We start from the raw sequence: 25746 nt of genomic DNA on the forward strand, positions 1-25746 counted from the left end.
AGTGAGGGAGCACCTGTGAATGAGCAGCTAACTGCTTAATTGAGGAGTCATTAGGCCACCTGCTGTTTTCCTCTTTAGCCTCAGGCTACCGGTCCTCATTGCCCCTCCCCTCTTCCTCTTGTCTTCCCTTCCTCCCTCTTGCCTGCCCTGCCATCTTCTGGTTCCTGCTGGGGCACTGTGTGGTTTCCCTTCCCTTTTCCCCCATTCCCTGCCATACTGTATCCCGCCCTGCACTAAATGATAACTGGTAAGCTAAACAGTTATCACTGGTCTTATTGGTTAAATCAGTGGTTGTCAACCAGGGGTATGCATATCCCTAGGGGTATTTAAAAAGGTCATAAGGGGTATGCAGAACTAATATGGCTGATAAATGCCACGTGCAGATGCAGCACAGCATGCAGGCAGCCAGGAGAGAACAGCCGGGTCTGGCTGGTAAGTGTGCTGTGAGGGAGGGCCCTGTGGTGGGGAAAGCGGCAGGGGCAGGGGCTGCCCAGCCAAGGCAGGGCATGAGACTGAGTCGCTGCACACACCTGGAGAGGCATGGGGGGGCATATGACCCCAGATCTGTGTGTGGGGCCGGGTAGGCTGCCACTGTGGCCTGGGGTCAGGGCTGTTCTGGGCTCTTCCCGGTGGGGGTTTGTGCAGCACCTGCCCCAGCCCCACTCCCTCCCTTATCATGGGGGCCTCAATCTGCCCTCTCCCCTCCCCTCCTTAAAAACAAGAAAAAAATATAAAGGGGTGCATGAGCTGAAACTTTGAGAGAGAAGGGGTACATCTGTTGAAAAAGGTTGAAGCCCCCTGGGTTCAATGATTAGTCATTTATCCTTTCACATCCCTATTATATACTCAGTTTTGCATCCTCAAGGTGTATATACCCATTGGAGGTTTTACACAGTGCATTCACAAAGAGGTGATAGTTAACCAAGACTGGTTTGATGTGGGCCATTTTGTCAAGTTCTTCAGAAAAGCCTCTCCAGTCTGCTTTCTTAAAACTGAAGCATCTACACATTGATACCATGTTCAGAGTTATGGCTGTTGTGACATTGATAGCAATTCAGTTGGTCTGTGCTGTGTGTGAAATGGGTTCCAGTACATCTTTTTTGCACATAACTTCTATATTGCTGTCAACAAAGGCGAGGTCTGAATTATAGTTTCATTTCCATCAGGAGCTAGTCAAAGACCTAGGTAGCCTTGAGTCATAAACCAGGCTTAGGTGGTATGCCTTGGCCCATATCTTGAACAAGTTGCCATTCTCATCATTTTCACTGTAACCCCATGTAATGTACTACTAAAATACTGCTGCAGGAGGCAGAAGTTCAAAGAAAAACTAGTTTTGGGAGCTTTGAAGAGGACACTGATCCACTTTTAAATGGAAGCTTCCTTTAGAGAACCGAACTGGGAGGTATAGGTTAAGGCTCCTTAATTCAGTTTCATAAAATGCAAAATTGAGCAAAGGTGAAGACTAACATTTCATGGTTCCATTCAGCAGTGCTGTTGAGGATGTGATATTAAAAATATAAGAACATTCCTCCAGTGCTCCACCTCCAAAGATATATCATTTATTTAGTCTATATGAAAGGTTGAGTAGATGGATTGCTGTCTGATGGCTTATATTATCACAGTACCTGTTGTTATCTCACATGAACTGTTTACAGTTAGTTTTTTTATGCACATGGTTGTGTGCTTAGATATCATTTGTATATGTATGTAGCTTTTAAGGAGGCAAAAGCTTTTCAGAAACCTGTGCAGGGGGAGTAAAGCAAAAAGATCTGGCCAGTTACTGTATAAAGCCAAGTGCCAATCAGACGCTGTGTTATATTTATTCCATTATTTTTAAGTTTTTATGTGCAATTTATCTTTTTTTCTTTGTATTTTAGCAAAGATTTGTCCTGAAGAAATAACCCCACTTTTGCCAGCTGTCTCTGGTGAAAAGATTGCTGAGGATCAGACCTGCTATTTTCTTCAGCTGTTGTTAAAGTATATGGTAATCCAGGTACGAAAGGAATCATGTTCTCAACTCTATATCTCTGTAGGAATTACTTGTAGGAATTTGTTTCCCTTGTATCTACATATACTGTATCCTTCAGAAAAGGGGAGTCTGTTATCATTCTTTATTCATTTTTTTAAAACACATCAAACATTTTGGCTTTTGCATTTGCATTGAAGCTGTTTTTATTTTATGTTACAAGCCTGAAAAACTCATAAGGGGTGATATAATAGAAACAAAATATAATTCTGCATTGCCTCAATATATTATAGCTCTCACAAAGTAAACAGCTTTCACAGATCTCTCCTCACTAGGCTTTAACAACTGACATCAGGAGCTGATGTCAAAGCTTGATTTAATTTTGACTTATTGTGGTAGATGCACCCAACATGTCTTGAGGCAATAATAAAATAATTCCTCATTCAATTATCAGTGTTGTTAGGATGGTAACAGAAGGTGGTCCATACATTTCAGTCAAATGCTTTAAATAGAGCTCTTCAAATGTCTATTACTCTTCACATCTTAGAAAGAGGTAGTTAGCTGTGTTAGTCTGAGGTCAGACCTCTACTCTGCCTTCTTCACATTTTAGAATTCTGCAGATAATGTATTTTACATGTATCTTTTGGGTAAAGAAAGTCATCCTGTATTTTTAAATCAGAATTAAGTCATGTTGTATATGAAATGCATTGAAAATAAGCCACATCATTGAGTTTGTTTGCCACATTTTCATTCCATACACTTCTGTTTTAACAAAATATAGATGGCATAGCAAAGGCAGATCTGCAAGGAGTGCAGCAGCGTGGTCACAACCCCCTTTTGGCTGTGTGCTGGAGGCTCAGTGAGCTCTCTGAGCTCACCGGTGAGTAAGGGCAGCTCCTGCTGGGAGCTCTGAGCTCACCAGCTGATTGATCCATGCCCTGGCTGGACCCCCTACTTTTATGTAGCTCCAGAGATTGGGAGAAAGTGCTTCTGCTGTTCAACTCTCTGCCCCATTCATCTACCCTCCCCTCTGCTCACCTGGCTGAATTTAGCTGCAGGGCAAAAGAATGGACACAAGTGGTAGCACTCACCCCCTGAGCTCCTGAGCTGGATGAAAGTAGGCACTCTGGCTAGATCCTGTGCTGACCAGCTGGTGAGCTCTGTGAGCTCACTGGCATCCAGTATTGTGGTGAGGGACTTGCAGGAGTGAGCTCTCTTCACTGTGCATGCCTTAAGGAGTTTAGCTACATACTTTGTTGTAGGCCTGGATTTGCCTATGTGGTAACTGTCAGTAGCATCCATGCCTGAGAATTTTTTTCTTTTCTTAAATAGCTGCTATATCAGTATTTGAGAGTGAAGCTGACCTTGACATGGACCTTTTTAAGTGGACCTTTTATAAACTGGAACCTGTTTTGTATACATATGGACTTCTTATATTTTAGATTTCGTTATCATAGCTTGACTTCTTCCTAATGACATGGTGTCCTCAGGAGTTATTGTGACAGATAGGAGGATTTTTTTGCTCTGTGGATGAGGGACATATTGCTAATCCAGAAGGCAGTGTCAAGCCATCAACTCATGTAGTGGTATCCTTCCTACCTGTGCTACTATGTCTGAACTTGGAATAAGATAAGGAAGTAGCATGGATGTGACAGCAGCAGTATTGGACAGTGGAATTTGGGGAAGATGGCATGTAGCCCAGAGCCTCAAGACTGAAGATTGTCTCATGAATAATGGCTGTTTGGCATAATAAAGATTTGAGAAAATAAGAAACTTTCCATTTGAAGAAGACAAGGGCACAGGAAAGTAAAAACAGAAATAACAGTGGTTGCTAAACTTGAGATTTCCATTATCCTTCAAAAAACTAAATGTATGCATAAAAAGGCATTTTGTGGCCTTTTTGTTTAATCCCTGTAAGGCCACGATTCACAAAAGGACTTTGGAATGTGAGAAAATAGATTCTCAATAGATTCTCTAAATTTTCATCAGTAAAGTTCCTTAGGCACATTAGCCTAGAACCTTTTCCACCTACTAGGTGCCCAGATAGACTGACATACCCAAATGTGATACTGTTCATCTTGCTTGAGTCCCTGAAAAACAGTTAATGCAAAAGGGTTCATAGGTTTTCCTTGAACTTGCTGCTATTTGTGATTTTTATCTTGAGGCTGAGGTGACAGCATGTTATAAAAATAGGCATGTTAATTTTTCAGGGACTTCAGCAGGGTGGAATAAGATCGTGGTTAGGTGTCTAACTCTACTTGGGTGTCTCATAGGTAGGATAGGATCTAGCCCATGAAGTTTTGCTTTGGTGTGTGCCTGTAAGTAAGTATCTCCTTTTTGACAGGTATATGACAGTTCAGCACCTCTTTCAGGCCCAAGCCCTAAGTAGGCCCATTCCCTACATGGGCCCATTGAAGTATCCTGTTCAGTAGGTATTCTGAGCGTACTTATCACATACCAAGAGTGCTTTGCCCACCTCCACTCCCTCTAAAAAAAGCAGTGGCAACAGCAGTGTCTATTTTCTTTCTCTAGCCATGATTTTGAAGGAATAAGTGGCATTCTCACCCAATAAAATAGCCTAGTGGTTAGGGTACTCTTCCAGTATGTGGGAAACTTAATTTCAGTCCTCTCCACTGCCTCTGTATCAAATCTAGAGTAGAGGCCTTGCCTGAATGAGTTTTGCTGTCAAGCAAAAAAGAATTTAAAATCCATTGGGCCACAGTAGGGGAGAACAAGAGTGATTGTTATTGTAGCCCCTTATTTAGGGCACTCCCCTGAAAAGAGTGCAATTAGTTTCATAAAAAATGCATCACTCCTTCAGAGAGAGGAAAGAGTTGAAACTGGGTTTCACTCCTTCCTGGGCGAGTGTTCTTATTATGCTGTTGAATAGAAAAGCACTAGTTCTTTTAGCAAGGTTTCAAAACAAAGCACCATTTTTAACACAAAGGTCTTTAGGCATTTTACTTTGGTAGAAGGTTTTGGGCTGTGAATCCAGAGCAGAAATGCACACAAACCCTGGAGAAGGGTGGTGTTTGGGATATTTTCTTGTCATCAGCATTTCCTGTTGACTAACTTGGGTGGCTCTTTGCTCAGCATGCTGACTCTAGTAGATCTGATTCTAAGGAGCTTATCTGTTTCCATGCATTGTTTAAGAACCCTCTGTGTCTAACTTAGAACTGAATTATGCTCTGGGATGCTTTAGGAATACCACTCCCCTTTCACTTTTATGAACCATCTTGTATTATTTGCATACTTGCTAGGGATATACCACTTGGCATCTAATTAAAATCCTTTTAACATTCAAAGTACTATTTGACCATCCCTATCCTTTTGAATTTGAATGTATCCTTATCTGGCAAGATTTATTTTTTAAATAACATGGGGATCTGTGAGGAGCAGCCAGATGATCTTATGGGGAGAACAACATTTCGTTATCCTTAAAAAAAATGATGGCTGTATACACTCTTTTTAAAGCAATCCATAGTGTGGGACACTTTTCACTAAAATTAAGGGTATAAAATGCCCTGTTTGGATTATCTAAACTTTTAGTTATGCATCAATGAGAGATTCAATGAATGGCTTATAAAGCCTCTGCTATGTTTGTCTTCTGTTTATTTGTCCATTTGCTTATGCAGTTACCTGGTGTATCTACATAGTTATACACACAGTTGAAGTAACTACCTGTGTAGATTTGGCATATACTGTTAATTACATCTCTAAATCAGCACCCGACTGAGATGAGCACATTTTCTTATTTCAGGCTGGCCCAGAAGATGCAAAAACAGTTCTCTATAGGCACCTTTATCTGTCAGCCAAGTAGGATACAGCCTATATGCTGGGTATTTTAAATCCCTGATACGTAAAATAAATGTGGAGAGCAAAAGGAAAGGACTACTTGGTTTCATCAAGATTATATAATGTGCTTGGGTTTCATATAGAATATTAGCTAGTGGATCTAGGTATAGAATAGAGAAGAAGTAGGAATTGAGAATGTCTTAGTTCTATTTTTTTTTATTTAAATACTATTTTACATCCTGTTACAAAGCCTCAGAAGCAATGTTGTGCATATTTTTCCATCAGGAAAGAGGGGGATATTGAATAATGAGGATAATAAAAATACAAATAGTGAGAAAAAACAAAATGTAAGTCAAATCAAAAGGGAGATACTCAAAAGCAATGCTGATAGAAGGAAGAAATGTATATGCCTTAAATGGTAAAGAACTCTAACAGTACAAAAAGAAAGGTAGTATAAGAATGATATTGTAGCTGTGATGGTCCACAAATTATGCAAGAGGAAAGGATTTCTTAGTCGGTCCAATAAAATATAAGGGGGTGATGACAAAAGTAAAAAACAGTAGAATTGGTATTTTTTTACATTTTAGGAAAGTTGTGACAGCAACTTGATAAATAGTTTGAAGTATTTTTGTCACCTTGCATGTAAAAAATGGCACCCTCCTACTGAACAGAATTTCTCTTTTTATAAATTCAGACTTTCTTCAGGTGTCAGTGCAAAAATATTTTACATTTTTTTTTAATTATCTTAGTTCTGCCAAATCTAAATCATAAGATGAAGTGCTCTGTACTTTTTACTCTTGTTTTGGTTTATCATTGTTTATATTTGAAGAAAATGGTGTGGACCATTAGAGTTAAAGATCCAGCTTGGCTGGCAAAACTCTTTTTGTTGGGGGTAATAGGAAAAATAAAAAGTGGCTAGTTTGAGTAAACAATCAATGCTCAAAGCTGGCATCTCGGCTAGAGACAGACTTTCAAAAAACCTGAGCTTGAATTGATTCAGTCTTTGCAAGTTAGTCTAACCTGACTAGGCTGAACTGGTTTGAAACTGCACAGACATTCTCTCTGGACTGAGGAAGTTCAGGCACATGCCTGCAGTGGCTCAGGCTAGAAGCTGGGGGGTGTGAGAGCAGCCCTCCCTTCCCTTCTGCAGGGAGCTGAGCTGAGAGGGACGTGGCCAGACTCTCTCATTAGGGATGTCTGCCTGCACAGTTTTAGGCTTTTCCCCGTTGGCTGCTCAAGGGGCGGGAGTGTTGCCAGCCCCCAGCCCCAGGCTAGCACTGAGGCAAGGGGGGGGGGGGGGGGGCTGTAGTGCAGCACGTGCAGTGCATGCATGTGTTGATGATTCAGAGCTTTTTACTCTGCCTCCCTGATTCGTCATACTGTCTGCAGCAAACTGACAGGCGAGCAAGCCAGCTGGGGGGCTGATAGCAGGCTTTATTACCTAATTAGCAAAACAATAGCCTTTCTCCACATTACTTCAAACTTTTTAAACAGCTTACTGGCTGACCTGTTGATTAGCTCCAAAAACCCTAAGCAGTCACTGTTCTGTTTGCCTATCCCAGTGAAACTGGAGACAGACATACATGCAGACACCTCTTGGCATTAGCTAGCATACCACATGCTGGCTATGGTCTGTGCTGTGGCAGAGAGGAGGAAGAGATCTCTGCTTAAGCAGTGAGTGGGGAACGGCAGGGGAGGGTGGCATGGGGAAGCCAGCAGACCCTTCTGTGCCTGCAAGTCTGTGCCAAGCTCCAGCCAGGGAGTAGAAGGGAATGGCTAGCCCTGCTGTGGAGCAGAGAACCCCGCCCAGCCTAGAGAGCATGCTGGGATGCTGGGGGACTGTGATTTAACTTAAACCAGCAAGGGGTCTGGGGCAGACATTGCATAAACCAGTTTGAGCCAAATCAATTAAGTCTGATACTGCATTCAGCCAGGTTTGTCTCAAACTGGTTTCAGCCATTCTCAAACTGGTTTATGTCCATTGAACATCTGTTCTGTTTACAGGTTTAAACCAGTTTCTGATCACTTAAATCAGTTTATGTGTAATGTGTGTCCCTAGCCTTAAAGAGAAGCCACGTATTCAGGAGGAAAGTGATAGATAAAAATCCTAACCTTTCAGGACCTAACCCCCGTTCATCACGGGGGCACAGAAGGGAATTGGCGAGTTTTTATTCACCAAGGCGCCCCCGGGGGTTACAAGAAATAATGGCCACAAGCTAGCAGAGAGCAGATTTAGAGTGGACATTAGGAAGAACTTCTTCACAGTTCGAGTGGCCAAGGTCTGGAACGGGCTCCCAAGGGAGGTGGTGCTCTCCCCTACCCTGGGGGTCTTCAAGAGGAGGTTAGATAAGCATCTAGCTGGGATCATCTAGACCCAGCACTCTTTCCTGCCTATGCAGGGGGTCGGACTCGATGATCTATTGAGGTCCATTCCGACCCTAACATCTATGAATCTATGACTCTAAAGGAGTTATGAACATTTTATAGAATATTTTTGGAGAGAAAGAACTTTGTGCATGTAACTCCAAATCACGATTCATTTTTTGGTTGTTTCATGTTTTCATTTATGTTGAACATGGAATTGGTGCTTTGTAAATTGTTTGGTTTAAGTACATTGTTGAACTGAGACCAAAAAAATTCCCAGCATCCCAAGCATGTAATCTAAAAATGGGGATTATAGGGCATCTGATACCCCCGATGAAAGGTGCACAATAAGAAATAAGTCATGGCATAAAAAGCTTTACATGTTTTACTGGAATTTTACTGTCAGTTGAATTTGGGGATGGCCAGAGAGAAAAAAGAGCAAGCTTTGAGGTGTAAATTTTCAGATTCAATCCATGAATTTATGATCTTGATGAATTTTTTGCAGCATGATGGCAAAGAGTAATTTCACATGTGTATAAACTCCACTTTTTGGTCAGTGTGGCTGTTCTCTCTCTCGCTCTCTCTCTCAATTTACCATTACAGAGAAGCACCTGTACACAAGCTCTTATTAATATCTGACAATAGTTAGTTTGAAACATTCAGAATATTCTACGTTTAAATTGATTACCACACAACAGGCTTAAATTAGTAACTAGAAGGAGCAATTTAATTTAGTCACAGCATGTAAGACCTTCGGAGATTTGAGAGATCCACTATTGATGAAAGTAGAAAAATGTAATAAGGTTATGGCTGAATAAAAATCAATTGTAATAAGGTAAAGAAAGAACTTATATAGCTGCTCTATTTTTAATATGAAAATATTGGTGAGGTAATTGGTGAGGCATTGGTGAGGTAATTAGATATGGCATTACTTGGGTGTGTTTATCTGTCACACATGCATACACGCACACATATATATGACAGATAAACACACCCAAGTAATGCCATATCTAATGATCTATCTCTAGATATAGACAGATAAACACACCCAAGTATATCTATCTATCTATCTATCTATCTATCTATCTATCTATCTATCTATCTATCTATCTATCTATCTATCTATCTATCTATCTATCTATCAAAAGATGGATGGAAGGATGGATGGATGGATGACATTACTTGGGAGTGCCTATCTGTCTGTATATATAGACAGATCATTAGATATGGCATTACTTGTGTGTGTTTATCTGTCATAGCTAGATAAATAGATGCAAGGGTGTGCATGCACACATATACATGCCCACATGTGCACACATACGCTTTTCTGGTGTCTAAGTGTGCCACTGATTTTAATGCTGAAAAAGGGTGCCTCAGGTATCAAAAGTTAGGAAACTGTAAGACTTGTGCAGTGGTGCCTAACCTTTTGGCCCTGAAGGCTGGATGAGTGGTGCTGCATCAGTCTGTGAGCTGGATCTGGTCTGTGGGCGCATTCTTGGGTGTGGTGCTAGCTCAGCTGGGGCCTGATCCTGCTGGGCAGGGTCAGTGTTTATTGTCACTGCTCCCCCAATGCCAAATTTTTGGACCCAAGGGGAGCCCTGTAAGCTGAATGATATGCCTCCATGGATCAGATCTGATACTGATGAAGTATCATTTTTCACAGCACTTGCAGAACATTAGTGCACTGCAGCCCACCCTTTGATAATCACTGTTCTAACTTATCTGGCCTTTCTTCTCTTGTATTGTACTTTTTCATGTAAACCCAAATCAGCATAGTTTTCTAATATTCTTATAAGATACCCTCTTTCAGCTCAGCTTTCTCCCACCCCTTTTTTTAAAGCAACATCAAAATAAATATACCTTTTAATAACCAAGTTTTCTACAGAAGCCTAACATATATCTATACACAAAAACAAGTAATGCTACACAGTGTAAGAAGTCAGTCTTTCCTTTATTACACACAAGACTATTTGTACTTTTTTCTGTGCAGTAACATTCATAGATTCATAGATTGTTTGGGGCCCGAAGGGACCTTGCAGATCATTGGATCCAGCTCCCCCAGACTAGGCAGGAAGACATCTGGGGTAACGTGAGAGGCACCTCTCTGGGGTAACCCCAGAGAGGTGACTGTCCAGTCTCCTCTTGAAAACCCCCAGGGTAGTTGACTGCACCACCTCTGGAGGGAGTTTATTTCACAGTCTGGACACCCTGACTATGAAGGAGCTTTTCCTGGTATTAAGCCTGAAGGGGCCTTCCAGGAGTTTGTATCCATTGGTCCTGGTCTTCCCCGGGGGTGCCCTAGTGAATAGTTGTTCACCAAGCTCCTGATGAACTCCTGATATAGCTGTAAACTGCTTTCAATTTCACTCTCAACCTTCTCTTCATTAGGCTAAAGAGGCCCAGGTCCCTCAGCCTTTCCTCTTATGGCTTGCCTTGCAAGTCCCTGATCATACGGGTGGCTCTTTTCTGGATTCTCTCAAGTTTTTCCACATCCTTATTGAAGTTCAGTGTCCAGAACTGGATGTAATACTCCAACTGCAGTCTCACCAGTGCTGAGTACAGTGGGAGTTATCACTTCCTTAGTTTTACACAAGATGCATTGGTTGATGCATGCCAGCGTGTTGTTTGTCCTGCTGACCACCGCCTCACACTGATGGCTCATATTCATGTGATGGTCAATCATTACCCCTAGGTCCCTTTCACCCGTGGTACAAGTCAAGCTGTCACCACCAAGCTTGTATGTATGTTGAGGGTTGTTTGCCCTCAATATTAGAGTACATAGCACACGTAATTTAAAGCGAATTGACCCTTGTGGAGTTTTGTGTTGGGTCATGCCTACTTTGAAATGGAAATGCATCCCAGTGTAAAAATTAACACGTTATTTAGTGTGAGAGAGAAGATTTTTTGGGGGGGATATGTATCTTTTATTGGACCAACTGCATGGTTGGGAGAGGCTTAGACAAGTATTTGAGTACCTCAAAAGCCCATGTTCCATCTGCTATTTAGCACTGCTTTATCTTCTCTTTTCCCAGAGCCCTGAGGAAGGTATTGTGGCACCTGAAAACTTAGATCCAAGTCTCTTCCAACCATGCAGTTAGTCCAGTAAAGTGTATTGCCCACAAAAATCCTTGCCTCTTGCATATTTCCTACACTATCAAAGCTACCACATCACTTCTAGACTACCACATTTAGTGCAATTTAATACTGCCTGGACAGAGTTATTGTAGACTGGCAGAGCTATTGCAGACCAGTATGTGGCAGAATAGAGTTTAAAAGCCTACTTAATCTATATGTTTGCTCTACCTGAGACACACCAATTCTGATATAGTTAAGCACAAAAAAATCTTAAACTTTTTAAGTCAGCTTTCCAATGCCAATGGTAATTACCTGTGAGGCTTCCCAAGGGTGTCTTATATGTGCCAATGGAACTTCACTTGATGTCAAGACTTAGATGTGCTGGTTAAGAGAGGGAAATATAATGGACAAACTATAGCTTGATAGAATCCTACTTATAAGTAAGAAGATTTGTTTAATTTTGGTAATATTCTAACCTATTAATGACATTAGTTTTTCATGGCATTTATGAGAATTACTGCTTTATACAGTATATATGTGTCAGCTGTTAATAGGTTTTCTTTGTGTTTGCTTTTTAAATGATGTGGTACATACCACATTTTTCTTATACTTTTGTTATACTTTGTAAAAGTATGAAATAGTGTAGTAACATTTTATATTTATTGAAGTATAGTTTTCCATCATTCACATTCAGTAAAACAGCTTTTATTGCTAGCCTGGAGAGCATCTCAGTAGAATGTGTATTAACTTGAAATATCTCTTTTGACTCCATGGCAAAGGCTGCAAGCTTGGAGTGGAAGAATAAGGAAAACCAAGACACTGGTTTTAAGTTTCTCTTCACCTTGTTTAGAAAGTATTATCTTCCACACTTGTTTCCATCTTTTACAAAACTAACCAACCTCTACAAGCCTGTGCTTGGTAAGTAATAAATTTTACCTTTAAGTAGCAAAAGTTATGGTGGTTACTTTCTGTAGAGCCTATGGGATCATTATTACTGTGGTTGAATAAGTGTATGACATATATAATTTTTGTAATAATTTTAATGTCTTACCAAAAAAAAAAGGAAGTTTTCCCTAGTGCTATTCTAGACTTCCTTTTTTTACATTTCCGTAATCATAAAACAGATTATATTAACATAATTATATACAGCATTTTAATGAAATATAAAGTTCCATTCATATAAAAACAAATTTTGTTTTTCAGGGCCAGATATTGCTCATTTATTGCCTTGAGCACAAAGTTGTTATAGTTCTATGGCCAAAGGCAATTCCTCATGTCCCAGAGGGGCAGCTGACAGAACCTAGGGGCCTTCGTACACGCCACAAAACTGGCCTTTAAAGCAACTTAAATGCCCTTTTGCACCGCTTCAGTGGCATTGCTGTTTGCACGTCCGGCAGTGTATTCCGCTTTAATGGCGTTGCTGTTTGCACACTCGGTGGCATATTCCACCTTAAATGATTTTGGTACGTAGCAAGATAAGACACCTCTGATGTGTTTTATTTTCTACCGAACAAAGTGCAACGGTGCACGGGGTGCTGGAAGGGGCTGTGGGACCCAGCGGCAACCCGTGCAGGCAGGCTCCACTGAAGAAAAAAAAGAAATGGCAAACCTGATCTTTGTTAGTTTTTTTCCCCATCTCCAGAGCCTGCCTGAGCTGTGTGGGGGCCCAGTGCCCCTCTCCGCGACGGCAGTATCCCCCGGGACTGCCCAGGTTGGGTGCCAGCGGGCAGGTGCTGCCTCAGGGGGCCCCCACACAGCTGAGACTGGTCAGCTTGCTGGCAGCTCACCCCTGTTCCCTGCCACCAAAGAGGCAGGTAAGGATCAGGCCCCCACCCTTGTGTACACACCATGGGGGTTTAGTTCAGTTTAATTCTACCTAAATTGAAGTGGTATTTTTAAAAACCCACTATTTCAGTTTAGGGGGAACTAAACCAAATGAAACCCTTGTGGCATGTACAAGCCACCTAGGACACTTCCCTTCATTCTCCTCCCTCCCCCCAACACACACGCGGGTCGGACTTGATCCTATGTTCCTTGAAGAACAAAAACTTCCACTGCTTTCACATTTTTAAGTGGACAAGAAATATGTAATTGGATCACTTAAAAATGACCAAATAAATGACCCAGACCAGATGTTGAAAGAATTGTATTTTGCCCAGATATCAGGGAGAAGTTGTGATACAAATGTAGTCATAAATGTATATGCTTACATACAGTTTGTATTTTACCTCTTCTTTCCTGAAGGGAGAGGGGGAGTGTGCAGCATTTGTGAGGGTGGGATGAGGCTAAGTGCAGCTGTGAGTGTATGCATGCAGTAACAGGGTGGTGTGGTTCTGAGGAGAGTAGTCAGCACTCTACAGCCATCTAAAATGTGCAATTACATGATTAAAAGCCTCCTTCAGTTTAAAATTGAAATCCTTTTGTCTTTGAGCAGTTCCCTAGGTACTGATTTAGGTGCTGTGTTGGAACTATAGGTTTCTTTCCACTCATGGTTCCTGTCTTGTTTACTCCTTCCCTGTTCTGTCTTAATTGACAAAAATAAGTTGTAAGATTTGATTTATACTATAACGTGTGTCCTTTCTTTCTTTCAATTTTGTCCCTGCCTCCCAGTCCTTTTCTTTTTCTCTTTTATTTTTCTCTGTCTTGTTCATTATGAATTAAGTTCTGAGGGCACTGGTATGTGCTTTGTCGTATTTGTCTTTGGCATCAATCACAGTGATGGCAGTACACATTATTAATAAGCATAATATCTATGGGGTAAAAATAACTTTTATTATTTCACACTGGGTAGAGTTGTAGGTTTAATGTTCACTTTCTTTAGCCAAGGCCTGAAAGCCATTACATTTTTTAAATATTATATTTATTATTTTCTGTTTAATCTCACCTAGATATTCCTGACTTGAGACCAAAACCAGTGTACGTTACTGCAACCCGAAACAATGAAAACATTTACAGCACGAAAATTCCATATATGGCTGCCCGTGTTGTTTTTATTAAATGGCTTGTCACCTTCTTTCTGGAGAAAAAGTACTTGGCAGCAGCTCAGGGCACTAAAAATGGAGGTGAAGTGCTGCCTAAAATCATCCAGGTATGCCTTAGAACTTACCTTGTTTCCTTATATTTGCTGAAAGGTTGCAAGTAATCATGATACATTGACAACTGAAGCAAAAAAAAATAATGTGCTCAGGTGAATGAATGAATGATGAAGTTTAAAGTGATTTTTTCTGAGTATGTGGAGGAATCCCTTCAGTAATGTAAGAAAACATTCCTGTTGTGGTTTGTCCTTTCCTTCATTTAAAAAGCAGAAGTTTGCTTTTGAATATTATCACTATACATTTATGTTCTAATCCAGAAATGCTCAAACATCAGCATATTGCTCACATAATTAAGTTTTTACTTTGCAAATTTTCAAGAAATACTACAAAAAATGAGAAAAATGTCTTATGTTTTGCTGCTAGTTGGCATATCAATACTAAATTGTAATTGGTTGGGAAAGTATATGATAAATAACAAAATGGCCCTTGTAAAGCTTTGCATTTTAATACACTGATGGTTGCTTCAGAAGTAGTGCATGTTATAGCAATTCAAAGTCTAAACAGAACTGAGTCTTATCAGTCTTTAATAGGAAAGGGTTTTTGTTTATACATTTTTTTCACCTTCTCTGAAACTCCAAATACCATGGATTAATGTTCTTTGTCTCCATGGTTTTGATAGTGAATATCTCGCAAGCTACTTCCAACATAACCATAGAGAAGAGTTGGCAATTAGTTCCAGTTAAAATAGTTGTTTTAAACATGCCAAGGTATGGTAAAGTGATAGCTTTTTAATTTTCAGTAAGTTACCACATAGGGATTTTAAGAGTCCTATTATAAATTGAAATGTATAAGAACAATGTGACAACTGTTGATAAATGTCAACTTCTTAATGACTTTGGATATCACAAAACATGGACTTCTGCTTCCCTTCTACCTTTGAAATTTATGGTAAGCGTTTTTTAAATCAAAAGCATGTTGATGGTGCATTTCTTCTATTCAGCCTTTACGTCTTGGCAGAATTTTTTAGTGAAAAAAATATTTAAGTGCAATTTTGGAAGACACATTTTTCATTCAGCGTTTCATTTCTTCTGTTAAGGTGAATAAGTTTTACAGAACAGCTTTTTATAAAGACTGTCCTCTGTCATTTTCTGTTTTAGGATTGGATAACTTTAACTGTATTTTTATTACAAAATGTTGCAGCTATGATGAATTTATACTTTACCACTCTGCCATACTGCCTCAAATCTGTATGCATACTGGGTTCATTTTTTTTCCTACTGTAGTTAGTTCTTACTCTGTTTTTTCTTTTCCTTCTCTTGGGGGGTATTCTGGATCCCAAATTCTCTCTCTCGTAGTCCATAATGGGCCAAAGAGTCTTACTTTTTATTCTTTAGAAAGCAGGAATCTTTAGAGGTGGATCTTACTTTGGAGAAACTGAGGTTGTAATGGTAGATAGGCCAACAGAACCCACACTCACCTTTTGGTGGGGAGGGCAAATCTTAGACTGAGTTCTGCCATTTTTAAACCAGGCTCTGCACGCCAAACTTCTGTTCTGTTATGGGTATAGACTGGTTTTGCGTGCCACACTTCTGTTCTGTTACAGGTATAGACTGGTTTCCAGTCACTTATACCAGTAAAAGTGTAATGTCTGTACCTGACCAAAGTGATTAAAACTCCTTTACCAACAACCTGGTTCAGTTCATCTCATTGTATGGTTTTCTATCTTACGTGGTTGACAAACAGTCAGCAGAATAGGGGAAAAGAGTTTGCATATTAAGCACTAAAAATGAGACTAATGTTTTGCTTGGCTCAATAAGTCAGTTCAGAGTTGTATTTCAATGGATCCTGAGGTTCGTTGGTTGGGGGAAGCTGCTAGTAAGTTCTAAGTTACGCTGGGTTTTTGGTCTGCTTAAGTACAATATGATGTGATTGCTTTATTAGGCTGGCATTTTCTCTTGTCTAGACTGTTGGTGGTGGTTCAACTCAAGATAAGAACCCTGAGCTGGAAGCCATCGCACAATTGGAGCAAGAAAGAAATCATTCCAACAGTAGCACCTTGTCTGATAGGAGACTCAGTAATTCTAGCCTTTGCAGCATTGAAGAACAACATCGGTCAGTGTATGAGATGGTGCAGAGGATTTTATTGTCCACTCGAGGTTATGTCAATTTTGTCAATGAAGTATTTCGCCAGGTAAGTATTATATGATCACATATGTTGTTATATGATTTAAAACATGTTGAGGTATATGCTATTCTACCATAACTTTTGTGACAGCACAAACTGAAAGCAAACCTATGTCCATGACCTTAGTCATGCCACAGATGCCCAAATTTGTGACCATGAGAAAAAGTAGTATCAATTTGGACCTCTGTGTTGCAGTGGACTTTTTTTTGTTTTAGGGCAGGAAAATATGGGCAGCCTAACCGGTGGGACAATGAGCAGCGTGTGTTTCACCCAGTGAAGTGGATTTGCTTCCTTTGGCAATGTCTATTTATAGCCTAAGGCTGGTTACGGAAGTTTAAAAAAAAAAAAAGTGTCACTTGCTCTGAGCGCAGTGCATGCTCAGAAGAAGCATTGCATTAGTTGGACCCAGGTCACCCAACATCTCTATAAATTGGGCACTTTAATGGGGCTTTTTTGGCGCTTTTATCTAATAGGGGATTAAATGTGCTTTAAATAGGAGTGCCAAAAAGCCCCACTGAAACACCTGATCTACACAGACGCTGTGGAATCGGGTCCAGCTCACACACTGCTGCTTCCAGTAAAGTGTGTAAGTGTGTGTGTGTTAACATCTGTAAGTAGCTTAAGCATTGAAAAAACATTGTTAAGGCAGTAAAGTCAAATGATTAACTGAACTTGACCATCAGTGTGTCTTCAAATTTTTTATCTTTCGAGTCCTATCTGGACCCAGTTCCAAGATTATTGTGATTTTTAGTGTTCCAAATAGGGGAAAATGCAATGCTGTTTGTTAAAGAAACATTCTCTCTCCCCCCCCCCCAATAAATAAATATATACTTTAAATGTGTTGAGTTCAGAGGATGTGTCTGCAGTTAAAACATGAAATGTGATATTCTGTTCTGCTATTTCGGAGCACAGTCAGATAGGTGCTGTCTTTTACACTTATTGAGTTTTCCATTTTGTGATTTATAGACTGACTAGTGATTTAACCATTACAAACTTGTACAAAGTGTAAGATTTTGTGCATCTACTTATTAATTTTGAATATCACTTCGAAATAAAATCACTTACTAAGAAAGCAGGGAAAGAAAATAATATTATTTCTGTGTACATAGAAAACAGACCAGATTGACATGGTTAAAAGTAGTTCTGACGTTTAACAGCAATGAAAATCTAAAAAATAATTATTCTTTATCGGGATGCAAATCCTCTAGTTTTGACAAAGAAAAATAAGAACATCAAACAGGAATACAAATGGATTTTCGGACCAATACAGCAATTCTGTTCAAGTTGTTGCCTACCTTATTTTACAGGCATAAGCATTCATTTTGATTTACACTAGTGCACATAATTGTTAAACACATAGTATAATTTTTAGGCATATAAGTATGATACTGTATGTACATGTACAAACATAGTTAAATTTACAAAATCCTTGCTTTGGCTCTGCAGCAAGCATTAAAGTCAATATTTAACTTCTATGTGGGGAAGAGTAAAAATCATTAGTGGGTGCTTTCTTCTAGCACTCCATATTTTTCACCTTATTTTTCAGCAGAAAATGTGTGTGGTGTATTGAAAAACAGGTAGACATGGTTTCATCCTACATAATATTTTTGTATAGTTTATGGAAAGCTGTGTTATGCTGCCCTCTTCTGACATGATGATAGATTAGTACAGTGGTCCCTCAAAAGAGCTGAAACTCTACCAGATTTCATAGACATGAAAAATGTTGCAGCAGAAATACTTAGCCTTTTATTTAATTTAAAAAGCTACTCTGAAATTGAAGCAGATTGGTTTTTTTATCTGTGTTTTTCTTTAAGTGAAGGAGAGTCTTTTTTAGCCCATACAGATTAATTCCCCTCCTTTTCATTCACCGTCATCACTGCTCCTTCTCAAGATTTTATTGCAGTATCCTTTCTTCCAGCTGAGAAGTGCTCAGAGTTTCTTAATGCTTCCTCAGTGGTCTTGCCTGATAACACTAGGCCACATATGCGCCAGAGATAGCTGTGCTGACACACATCTTCTGCTCAGACTTCGACCAAGTTGTCACTGAAGTGCTCTCAGCTTCTTGTAATTAGAGTAGAAAAAGATTAGCTCTGGATCAGTAGTCCATCAGTAGTTAGCTTCTCAATAGTTAGAGACAAGTATTCCTGTTAAAACCAGATTTCAACCTCTTCCTTATAATTTACAAAACAATGAATTCCCAGTATCTAAATTGACAAACAAGGTTCTTTGGGTAAGGAAGAATTATTCTTTGCAAGCTTTTGGGCACAAACACCCTTCTTCAGGCAGTTGGGAGTGTCTGTTGGTGTTTGTGTGCTCTCCTGGGTAGAATAGAAGTCAATTTTTCCAACTATTTAGTTGGTCTAATAAAAGATTTCACATCTACCCAAAGAACCTTGTCTACCTATGTCCTTAGACCAACACGGCTACAGCCAACAACCCTATAGTATCTAAGCTGACACATGTTGTTGCCAACCAAAAAATTCTTTTAAGTTGGAGTTAATTGCATAAGGGATTTGTATATTATGAAACATTCAAAAGGTGTTCATCTGAGTCCCAAAATTCTTCTAATGTTGATTGCCCATATGATAACAAAATAGAAGGAAGTCAAAATAGATTATGGGATTTATCCAGCCCAGGTCAAATGCTAAGAATCAAAGTTTTATTTGATTTAGCTTAGATTTTTTAAGTTAAAAAAAATTGAACCAGGAATTTCAGATTGACATATTTAGTAACCTACATAGAGATGTGAAGGCCTGGAAAAAAACCCAGAAAAAATCAGGAAAAAAAGGGGTGGGGTTTCAGGTTTTTTCCAAGAACGTTTTTCTTTTGGGTTTTTTTCTGAAAAATTGGGAAAAAATGAAATTTTTTGGAAAAATTAAAAAAAATTCTTATGACATATATTTTCTTTTAGAATGATGAATAAAATTCTATAAGACAAGGTATTCGTATATTACTACCCTTTACTCTCCCAAGAAGTCTTCTAGTAACTATGTAATAGTGTTACATAAAAGTCTTCCCATCTGCTAGGGCTGTGTGAAGCTTCAGTAGCTGATTCGATTCAGAGCAGATTCAGCCCGATTTGGGGACTGAATCTCTGAATCAAATCGGGAGACCAATTAAAAGCTTCAAATTGAATCGGAAGCCTCTGAATCGGTTCAGAAAAGATTTGGCCAGTTTGGAGATTTGGCCATATACCAAACAGGCAGCAGTCTTCACCATGCTGGACACAGCTGCCTCCATCTGGTAAGTCTGTTGGGGTTGGGGGATTGGGGAGGGGGTTGGGACAAGCTGCCCAGCTAGGGCGGGGGGTGCAGGACTCGGGGAGAGGGGCAGAGGGGGTGCGGGATGTGGGTATAGCAGCGCTGGGAGCAGGGGCTATGCCCTGCTACTGTTTGGCCAGTCGGGACAGGGAGGGGGGTCGGAATGTGAGCACAGCTCACTCCAGACAGAAGGGGGCAAGTGGCAGCAGGGCATAGCCCCTGCTCCCAGCGCTGTTGCACCCATGTTGCCTCGCTGGCTGGCAAGCGGTGGCAGCACACGCCTCCCTGCACCGGCTGGCAAGTGGTGGCAGTGCCCATCCCTCTGCACCAGCTGGCAAGCGGTGACAGTATCCAGTCCCCCATGCCAGCTGGGCAAGCAGCATTAGGGCATAAACCCCGCTCCCAGCGCTGCCGTGCCTGCATCCCGCTTGCCCTCCCCGGCTGGGCAAGTGGCAACAGGGCAGAGCCCCCACTCCCACCGCTGCTGCGCTCGCATCCCATGCCCTCCACCCTGGCTGGGCAGCTTGTCCCAGCCCCAATCCCTCCCTTCCTCATACCCCTTCCCTCCCCCCTCCCACAACACCAACAGACTTACCAGCTGGAGGCAGCTGTGTGCAGGGTAGTGCGGACTGCTACCTGTTTTGTCTATGGACATATCTCCAAAGTGGCGCCAGATCTTTGGATCTGATTTAGCCAAATTGAATCGGGACAGTGATTCAAATCTCCAAATAGAATCACTGTCCCCCTGAATCGGCTGAATCCAAATCCGAAGCAAATACTTGCTGCTTCTCACAGGCCTGCTATCTACAGTATCAGATCATTACAGTTCTTGTAAATCAAGAACAAGCAGCAAAGTACACTCTCAAAGAGTTGCCCAATCAATATCCTCAAGTAACCAAATATTGCAACCACCTGTATACAAAAGAGACTCAGTAGCTTCATTTGTAGACAAGATGACACCTGAAGATCAGGAAAAAATTGACCAAGCTCTTGCAAGAGCAGTATATTCTTCTGGGATGCCATTGTCAATAACTAAAAATGCGTACTGGCAGGAAGCTTTTAAATTACTAAGACCATCATACCATTTGCCCAGCAGACATTCTTTGGGCAAGCCTCTTTTAGAGTCTGAATATGAAGGTTCAATGCAATCTGTGCAAGGAAAAATCAACAAAGCACTGTGTCTTGCAGTACTTACAGATGGATAGACAAATGGTCAGGGAGAAGGAATCATAAACTTTGTGATAACAACACCTCAACCAGTTTTTTACAGAAGCACTGAAACAGGAGAGAACAGGCAGACTGCAGAGTATATCAGTAGTAAAATATATGAAGTCCTACCGAAGATTGGGAGCGATAAAGTATTTGCTTTGCTGACTGACAATGCAAGTAACATGAAAACAGCATGCGAGATCATAATGGATAAATATCCACATACTACTGCAATAGGATGTGCATCCCATGGGCTAAACTTGCTTCTTAATGACATCGTGAAGTTGGACACTCTGCAAAAGATCTATTGAAGAGCAAAAGAAGTTATAAAACTTGTAAAAGCTATTCATATTGTGGCTACAGTCTTTAAGAAGAAACAGGAAGAAAATAATGCAAAGAATAAAATAGTGACACTCAAACTCTGTAGTTAAACTAGATGGGGTGAAGTGGTGATCTCATTTGAAAGTTTACTAAAAAACAAAGAAGCTCTCCAAGAAACAGTAACAACTGAGGATCTTAAAGTACTCAGAAGTGTAAGGAACACTGTACTTGATGAGGATGTCTTCTGGGTGCAGCTGCAGACCTCCCTGAAGATTCTAAAGCCATTTTCTTCACCGGTCACTGCGTCTGAATCAGACAGTGCACTTTTGTCAGACATTCCTTACCACATGGCCCAGATAAAATCAACTGTTTTTGAGAATCTAAGTGCATCTCCGCTTACAAGTACAGACGAAATAAAAGTTGAAAGACTTTATTAACAGACAGGAAGAATTTTGTTGCCAATCAATTCATGCTGCTGCAAATCTCTTGGATCTAAGATTCAAAGGCAGATATGTTAGTGATGATAGCACTGCCACTGCATTTGACTGGATTACAAATCAAGCAATACTTAGGACTAGATGTTGGAAAGGTATTTTCAAATGTTGCAGAGTACAGAACATCTTCAGGTATTTGGTCCAGGAATGCAGTCTGGGGCTCTGCCAAGCATATTCCTCCTGCAGCATGGTGCCAAGGCCTTTGCAGAACAGCCTCTGACTCCTCTTGCTTCTTGCCTGCTTCAGATTCCTCCATCTTCTGTAGCATGTGGAAGAAACTGGTCTATGTTTGGAAATATTCTCACCAAATCAAGAAATAAACTAATATGTGAAAGAGTAGAGAAGCTTGTCTTAATCCAGGCAAACCTTCAGTTTTCAGAAGTCCATGAAGAATCAGAAGAAGCAGAAACTGCTGATAGTGATAGCTCAGAAAATGAGACTGATTAGAAAAGTTTCACAGAGCAAAATTTGTATTCAATGAAGCTTGGGGTGGGGGCTTCCTTTTTTTCTCAGCTGTTTCTAAACATGAGTGCTTTCTGTATCTGCTTGATGCTGTGGAGGAGACTAAGTCCAGAATACTGGAATAATAACTTCCTTTGTTTTACTATAACGATGATGGTTTTGTCTGTTTTCAACTTTTTTACCTGCTTCTCACAAACTGACAAAAACTAAGAGATGCTAGGTTCCTTAGAGTTCAGCAGCTTGTAGCTCCATCTGTAACAAAATTTTAAAATGTTTTAAATTAAATTAAATTAGCAAATTGTAATTATTGTAGGCAAAACAATACTTTAAAATTTAATAAATATATCAAACATGATGCATTATATATATATCTCTATCAAACATGATAATTATATGAGCAAACCAAGTTACACATAATACATTTTATGTTCTTAAAGTAGCAAAGTGAATTTAGATCTGTAAAGGGTGCTAAGAAAATAAGTATTGCATATATTTCAATTTTCCCCCAAATTTCTGTTTTTTCCTGGGGAGGGAAAAAAAACGGAAGAAAATCAGTTTTTTTCCATGGCTTCAAAATTTCCCTTTCAGTACCTATAACAAAATTACTTCATTCAAAATAAGCCACCTTTCCTTGGATAAGAATTATAGGCTAGGGGACTTGGTAGCAAGAAGGGGACTTGGTAGCAGCTTACCGCTACATCAAGGGAACACATCAAGGACTTGGTGAATAGCTGTTCGCCAGGGCACCCATGGGGAAGACCAGGAGCAATTCCTGGAAGACTGCTTCAGGCTCAATTCCAAGAAAAACTCCTTCACAGTCAGGGTGTCCATACTATGAAATAAACTCCCTCCAGTGGTGGAGCAGTCACCTACCCTGGAAATCTTCAAAAGGAGACTGGACAGTTACCTTCCTGGGGTCACTTGACCCCAGTTGTCTTTTCCTGCCTAGTGCAGGCGGACTGGACCCAATGATCTACAAGGTCCCTTCAAGCCCCTAACAATCTATGAATCTATAAATAGACTTCTGCTTGAAAACGCATGCTTTGAAGCTTGCCTGGTCCCTGAGCCTTACGCTGACCTGTGATGGGGGATGTCACTCTTGTATTTTAGTAGATAAGTCAGTTTCCCATGACCTGGCTTTAAAATCTTGGAAAAGGCCAACAGGTATACTCAGATTTTATTAGGTGTCTATCAGTCCCTGAAATTGCAGGGCAGGGGGGAGGGCTCAGGCTTGCCACCCAAGGCTCTGAAAGGGGAGGTTTTTATAGAAGGGCTCCCAAAAACAGACTTTACAGAGTGTGCAGAAATAATTTCTTCCATTGGATTCCAGAAAGTTTAATAGAACTTACATATAACTGCTGTTCTTCCATTCTTTCCATTTAACTCTTACCATTGTGTAAATTAACTGCACTTGCCTGAAACAGGTTTTTATGTATGGCCCTAAGAACATAATCTGATGTCCGTAGGGTTGCATGGGTGAAGTAGCTGAGGGTGTAATTTAACCTGCAGGCCTTTGATCACTGATAATGATGTGTGAGATGGAAAAAGAACCAAGGGTGAATTTGTTGAGCTGGCAATAAGAAAAAAAAAGTTTTTTTTTTACTTGCAGTCTGAGCAAATGTGGTATGAAAATCAGTTTTAATGGTCATAGACCTCTGCAATGACATTTTAATCTGCTTTCATATATATAGGTGATAATTGTAATTCTTTGTAGTAGCAATTTAAAAGTTAAAGATTCTAAGTTAAGCTATTTTCTTTTGGACTGTTTAATTTATAAGATACTATAAATAGATAAACTCAGTTAACTTTGCATTTTAGGCTTTTTTATTACCTTCTTCTGATATATCTGCAACACGAAAAGTAGTGAAGGTATACAGAAAATGGATATTGCAAGAGAAACCTGTGTTTATGGAAGAACCAGATAAAAAAGAAAACAGTCCAGATGATTTGACTACCTTGGAGCATTCAGAAACACAGACAGATAGCAAACATGTATGGTACCAGTTGTTATTTAATACAAGCAGGTGGAATAATGTTTATCTTTTATTAAATATTGCTTTGTAAAATCTTTTTGTAACTAAACTGATACTTATTTGCCTGTTTACCTTTTCCTTCTGTAAATCTGTATTTTAAAAAGTGCCAAGTCTCATAATGCCCACTCCTGGGAATGGGAGATTCTGGATGCCGATCCCTTTTCAAAAACATGATCTCTTATCTTCCTTTTGTTTCCATATAAATACCATAAGATAGGCTTAATTAAACAAATAATTTACATTTTACAATATTAAATTGTGTGTTCTACCAAAGTAGAGCTCACTGTATAGAGTGATATTTCCTTCTGGCAGTAATATTTCAGTTTGGGTATAAAATGGCAGTATTAAAGTTGCATATATTTGAAACATAAATGCGTTATAATATCTTGATAAATGCCAACTTCCATTTTCAAATTTCTGTCAGTGTTCTGAATTAGAGCAAAAACATGGATCCAGGCATCTTGAATATTAGGAAGTTCAGATGCAGATCTGAACTTTGTACCTTGGACCTTTTTCATATATTGAACCAGGAATATATCCCAACTGTATTTGACCATTTCTCTGAGGTGTGAAATTATTTAAAAGGGCATTTCTTCATACTGGCAAAAAAGATTGCAGATATTTAAAAAAAAAAAAAAATTGCAGTGCCAGTTTTTATACTGTTTTATAGAGAGCCAAAATATTGACTCTGAATTTAAGGTGAACAGCCCTTAAACGTTTTATGAGCCTTTAAATATAATATGATGTAAATATTTGAATAAAAGAACACATTGATTAATGGGCACAAATTTATTTCCAAATTAAGCATGGAACCCGTGTCATTGTTCTGTTTCCCTCCCCATAGCATTTGCATGTTCTGTATGTAAACATAAAGGATAATGAAAGATATATCCCTATTAATAAATTGACTTTTTTGTTTTTGAAAGTTTGCCACTGAACATTCTGGACATAAAAGAACTTCCAGCTGGGGAAGAACGTATTCCTTCACTAGTGCTGTTAGTAGAGGATGTATATTAGAAGATGAAGACAAGAATGTGAAAGCTGGGGCACAGGCTGCATTACAGGTATGGTATTCAGAAAAAGCCTGTGGTTTTAACAAGAACTTCAACAATTCCCGTAAGCTGTTTGGAAGTTGGCAGAAGGAAGGGTTACCATATTTCCAATTCCAAAAAAGAGGACACCTGTTATGGGGACACCTCACTCCCCACCTGCAGCCCCATCTCTGCTCCTGCCCCTCACTCCCAACCCACAGACTGCTGGCCTTGCCAGTTCCCCTCACTCCTGATCCACAGTCCCTCACCCCCCAGGGCTGGTGTCCCTCAGGTTCAACCCATAGCCCCCTGGCACTGCCAGTGCCCCTCTCCCAAGCCACAGGCTCCCCAGTCCTGCTGGTGCCCCTCACTCCTGACCCAAAACTCCTGTTCCCTCCAGCCCTGCTGGAGGGTGCATCCAACTGCCCCATCCCAACCATGCTGCAATGCAGTGGCTGTAATGGCTCTGACATGCGGGTGGCGGTGGAATGAGCCCAGCCCTGGTGCGGGCTGCAG

General features: G+C 40.2%; 1 protein-coding gene across 5 annotated transcripts in view; it reads left to right on the forward strand.

Annotated features, from left to right (window-relative positions):
* RALGAPA2 (Ral GTPase activating protein catalytic subunit alpha 2) overlaps window positions 1-25746 on the forward strand; it is a 374428-nt gene that overhangs the window by 84042 nt on the left and 264640 nt on the right. For all 5 annotated transcript variants that reach the window (XR_009458933.1, XM_019491013.2, XM_059720247.1 and 2 more), the window contains exons 7-12: window positions 1878-1993; window positions 11980-12118; window positions 14089-14288; window positions 16199-16426; window positions 23985-24158; window positions 25126-25263. Coding sequence is in view for 4 of the 5 variants with exons in the window: in XM_019491013.2 (XP_019346558.2) it covers window positions 1878-1993; window positions 11980-12118; window positions 14089-14288; window positions 16199-16426; window positions 23985-24158; window positions 25126-25263 (995 nt within the window). In the remaining variant the exon portion in view is untranslated. The remainder of the gene's footprint in view (window positions 1-1877; window positions 1994-11979; window positions 12119-14088; window positions 14289-16198; window positions 16427-23984; window positions 24159-25125; window positions 25264-25746) is intronic.

This window comes from Alligator mississippiensis, chromosome 1, assembly GCF_030867095.1.
Source record: "Alligator mississippiensis isolate rAllMis1 chromosome 1, rAllMis1, whole genome shotgun sequence".
Lineage (NCBI taxonomy): Eukaryota > Metazoa > Chordata > Crocodylia > Alligatoridae > Alligator > Alligator mississippiensis.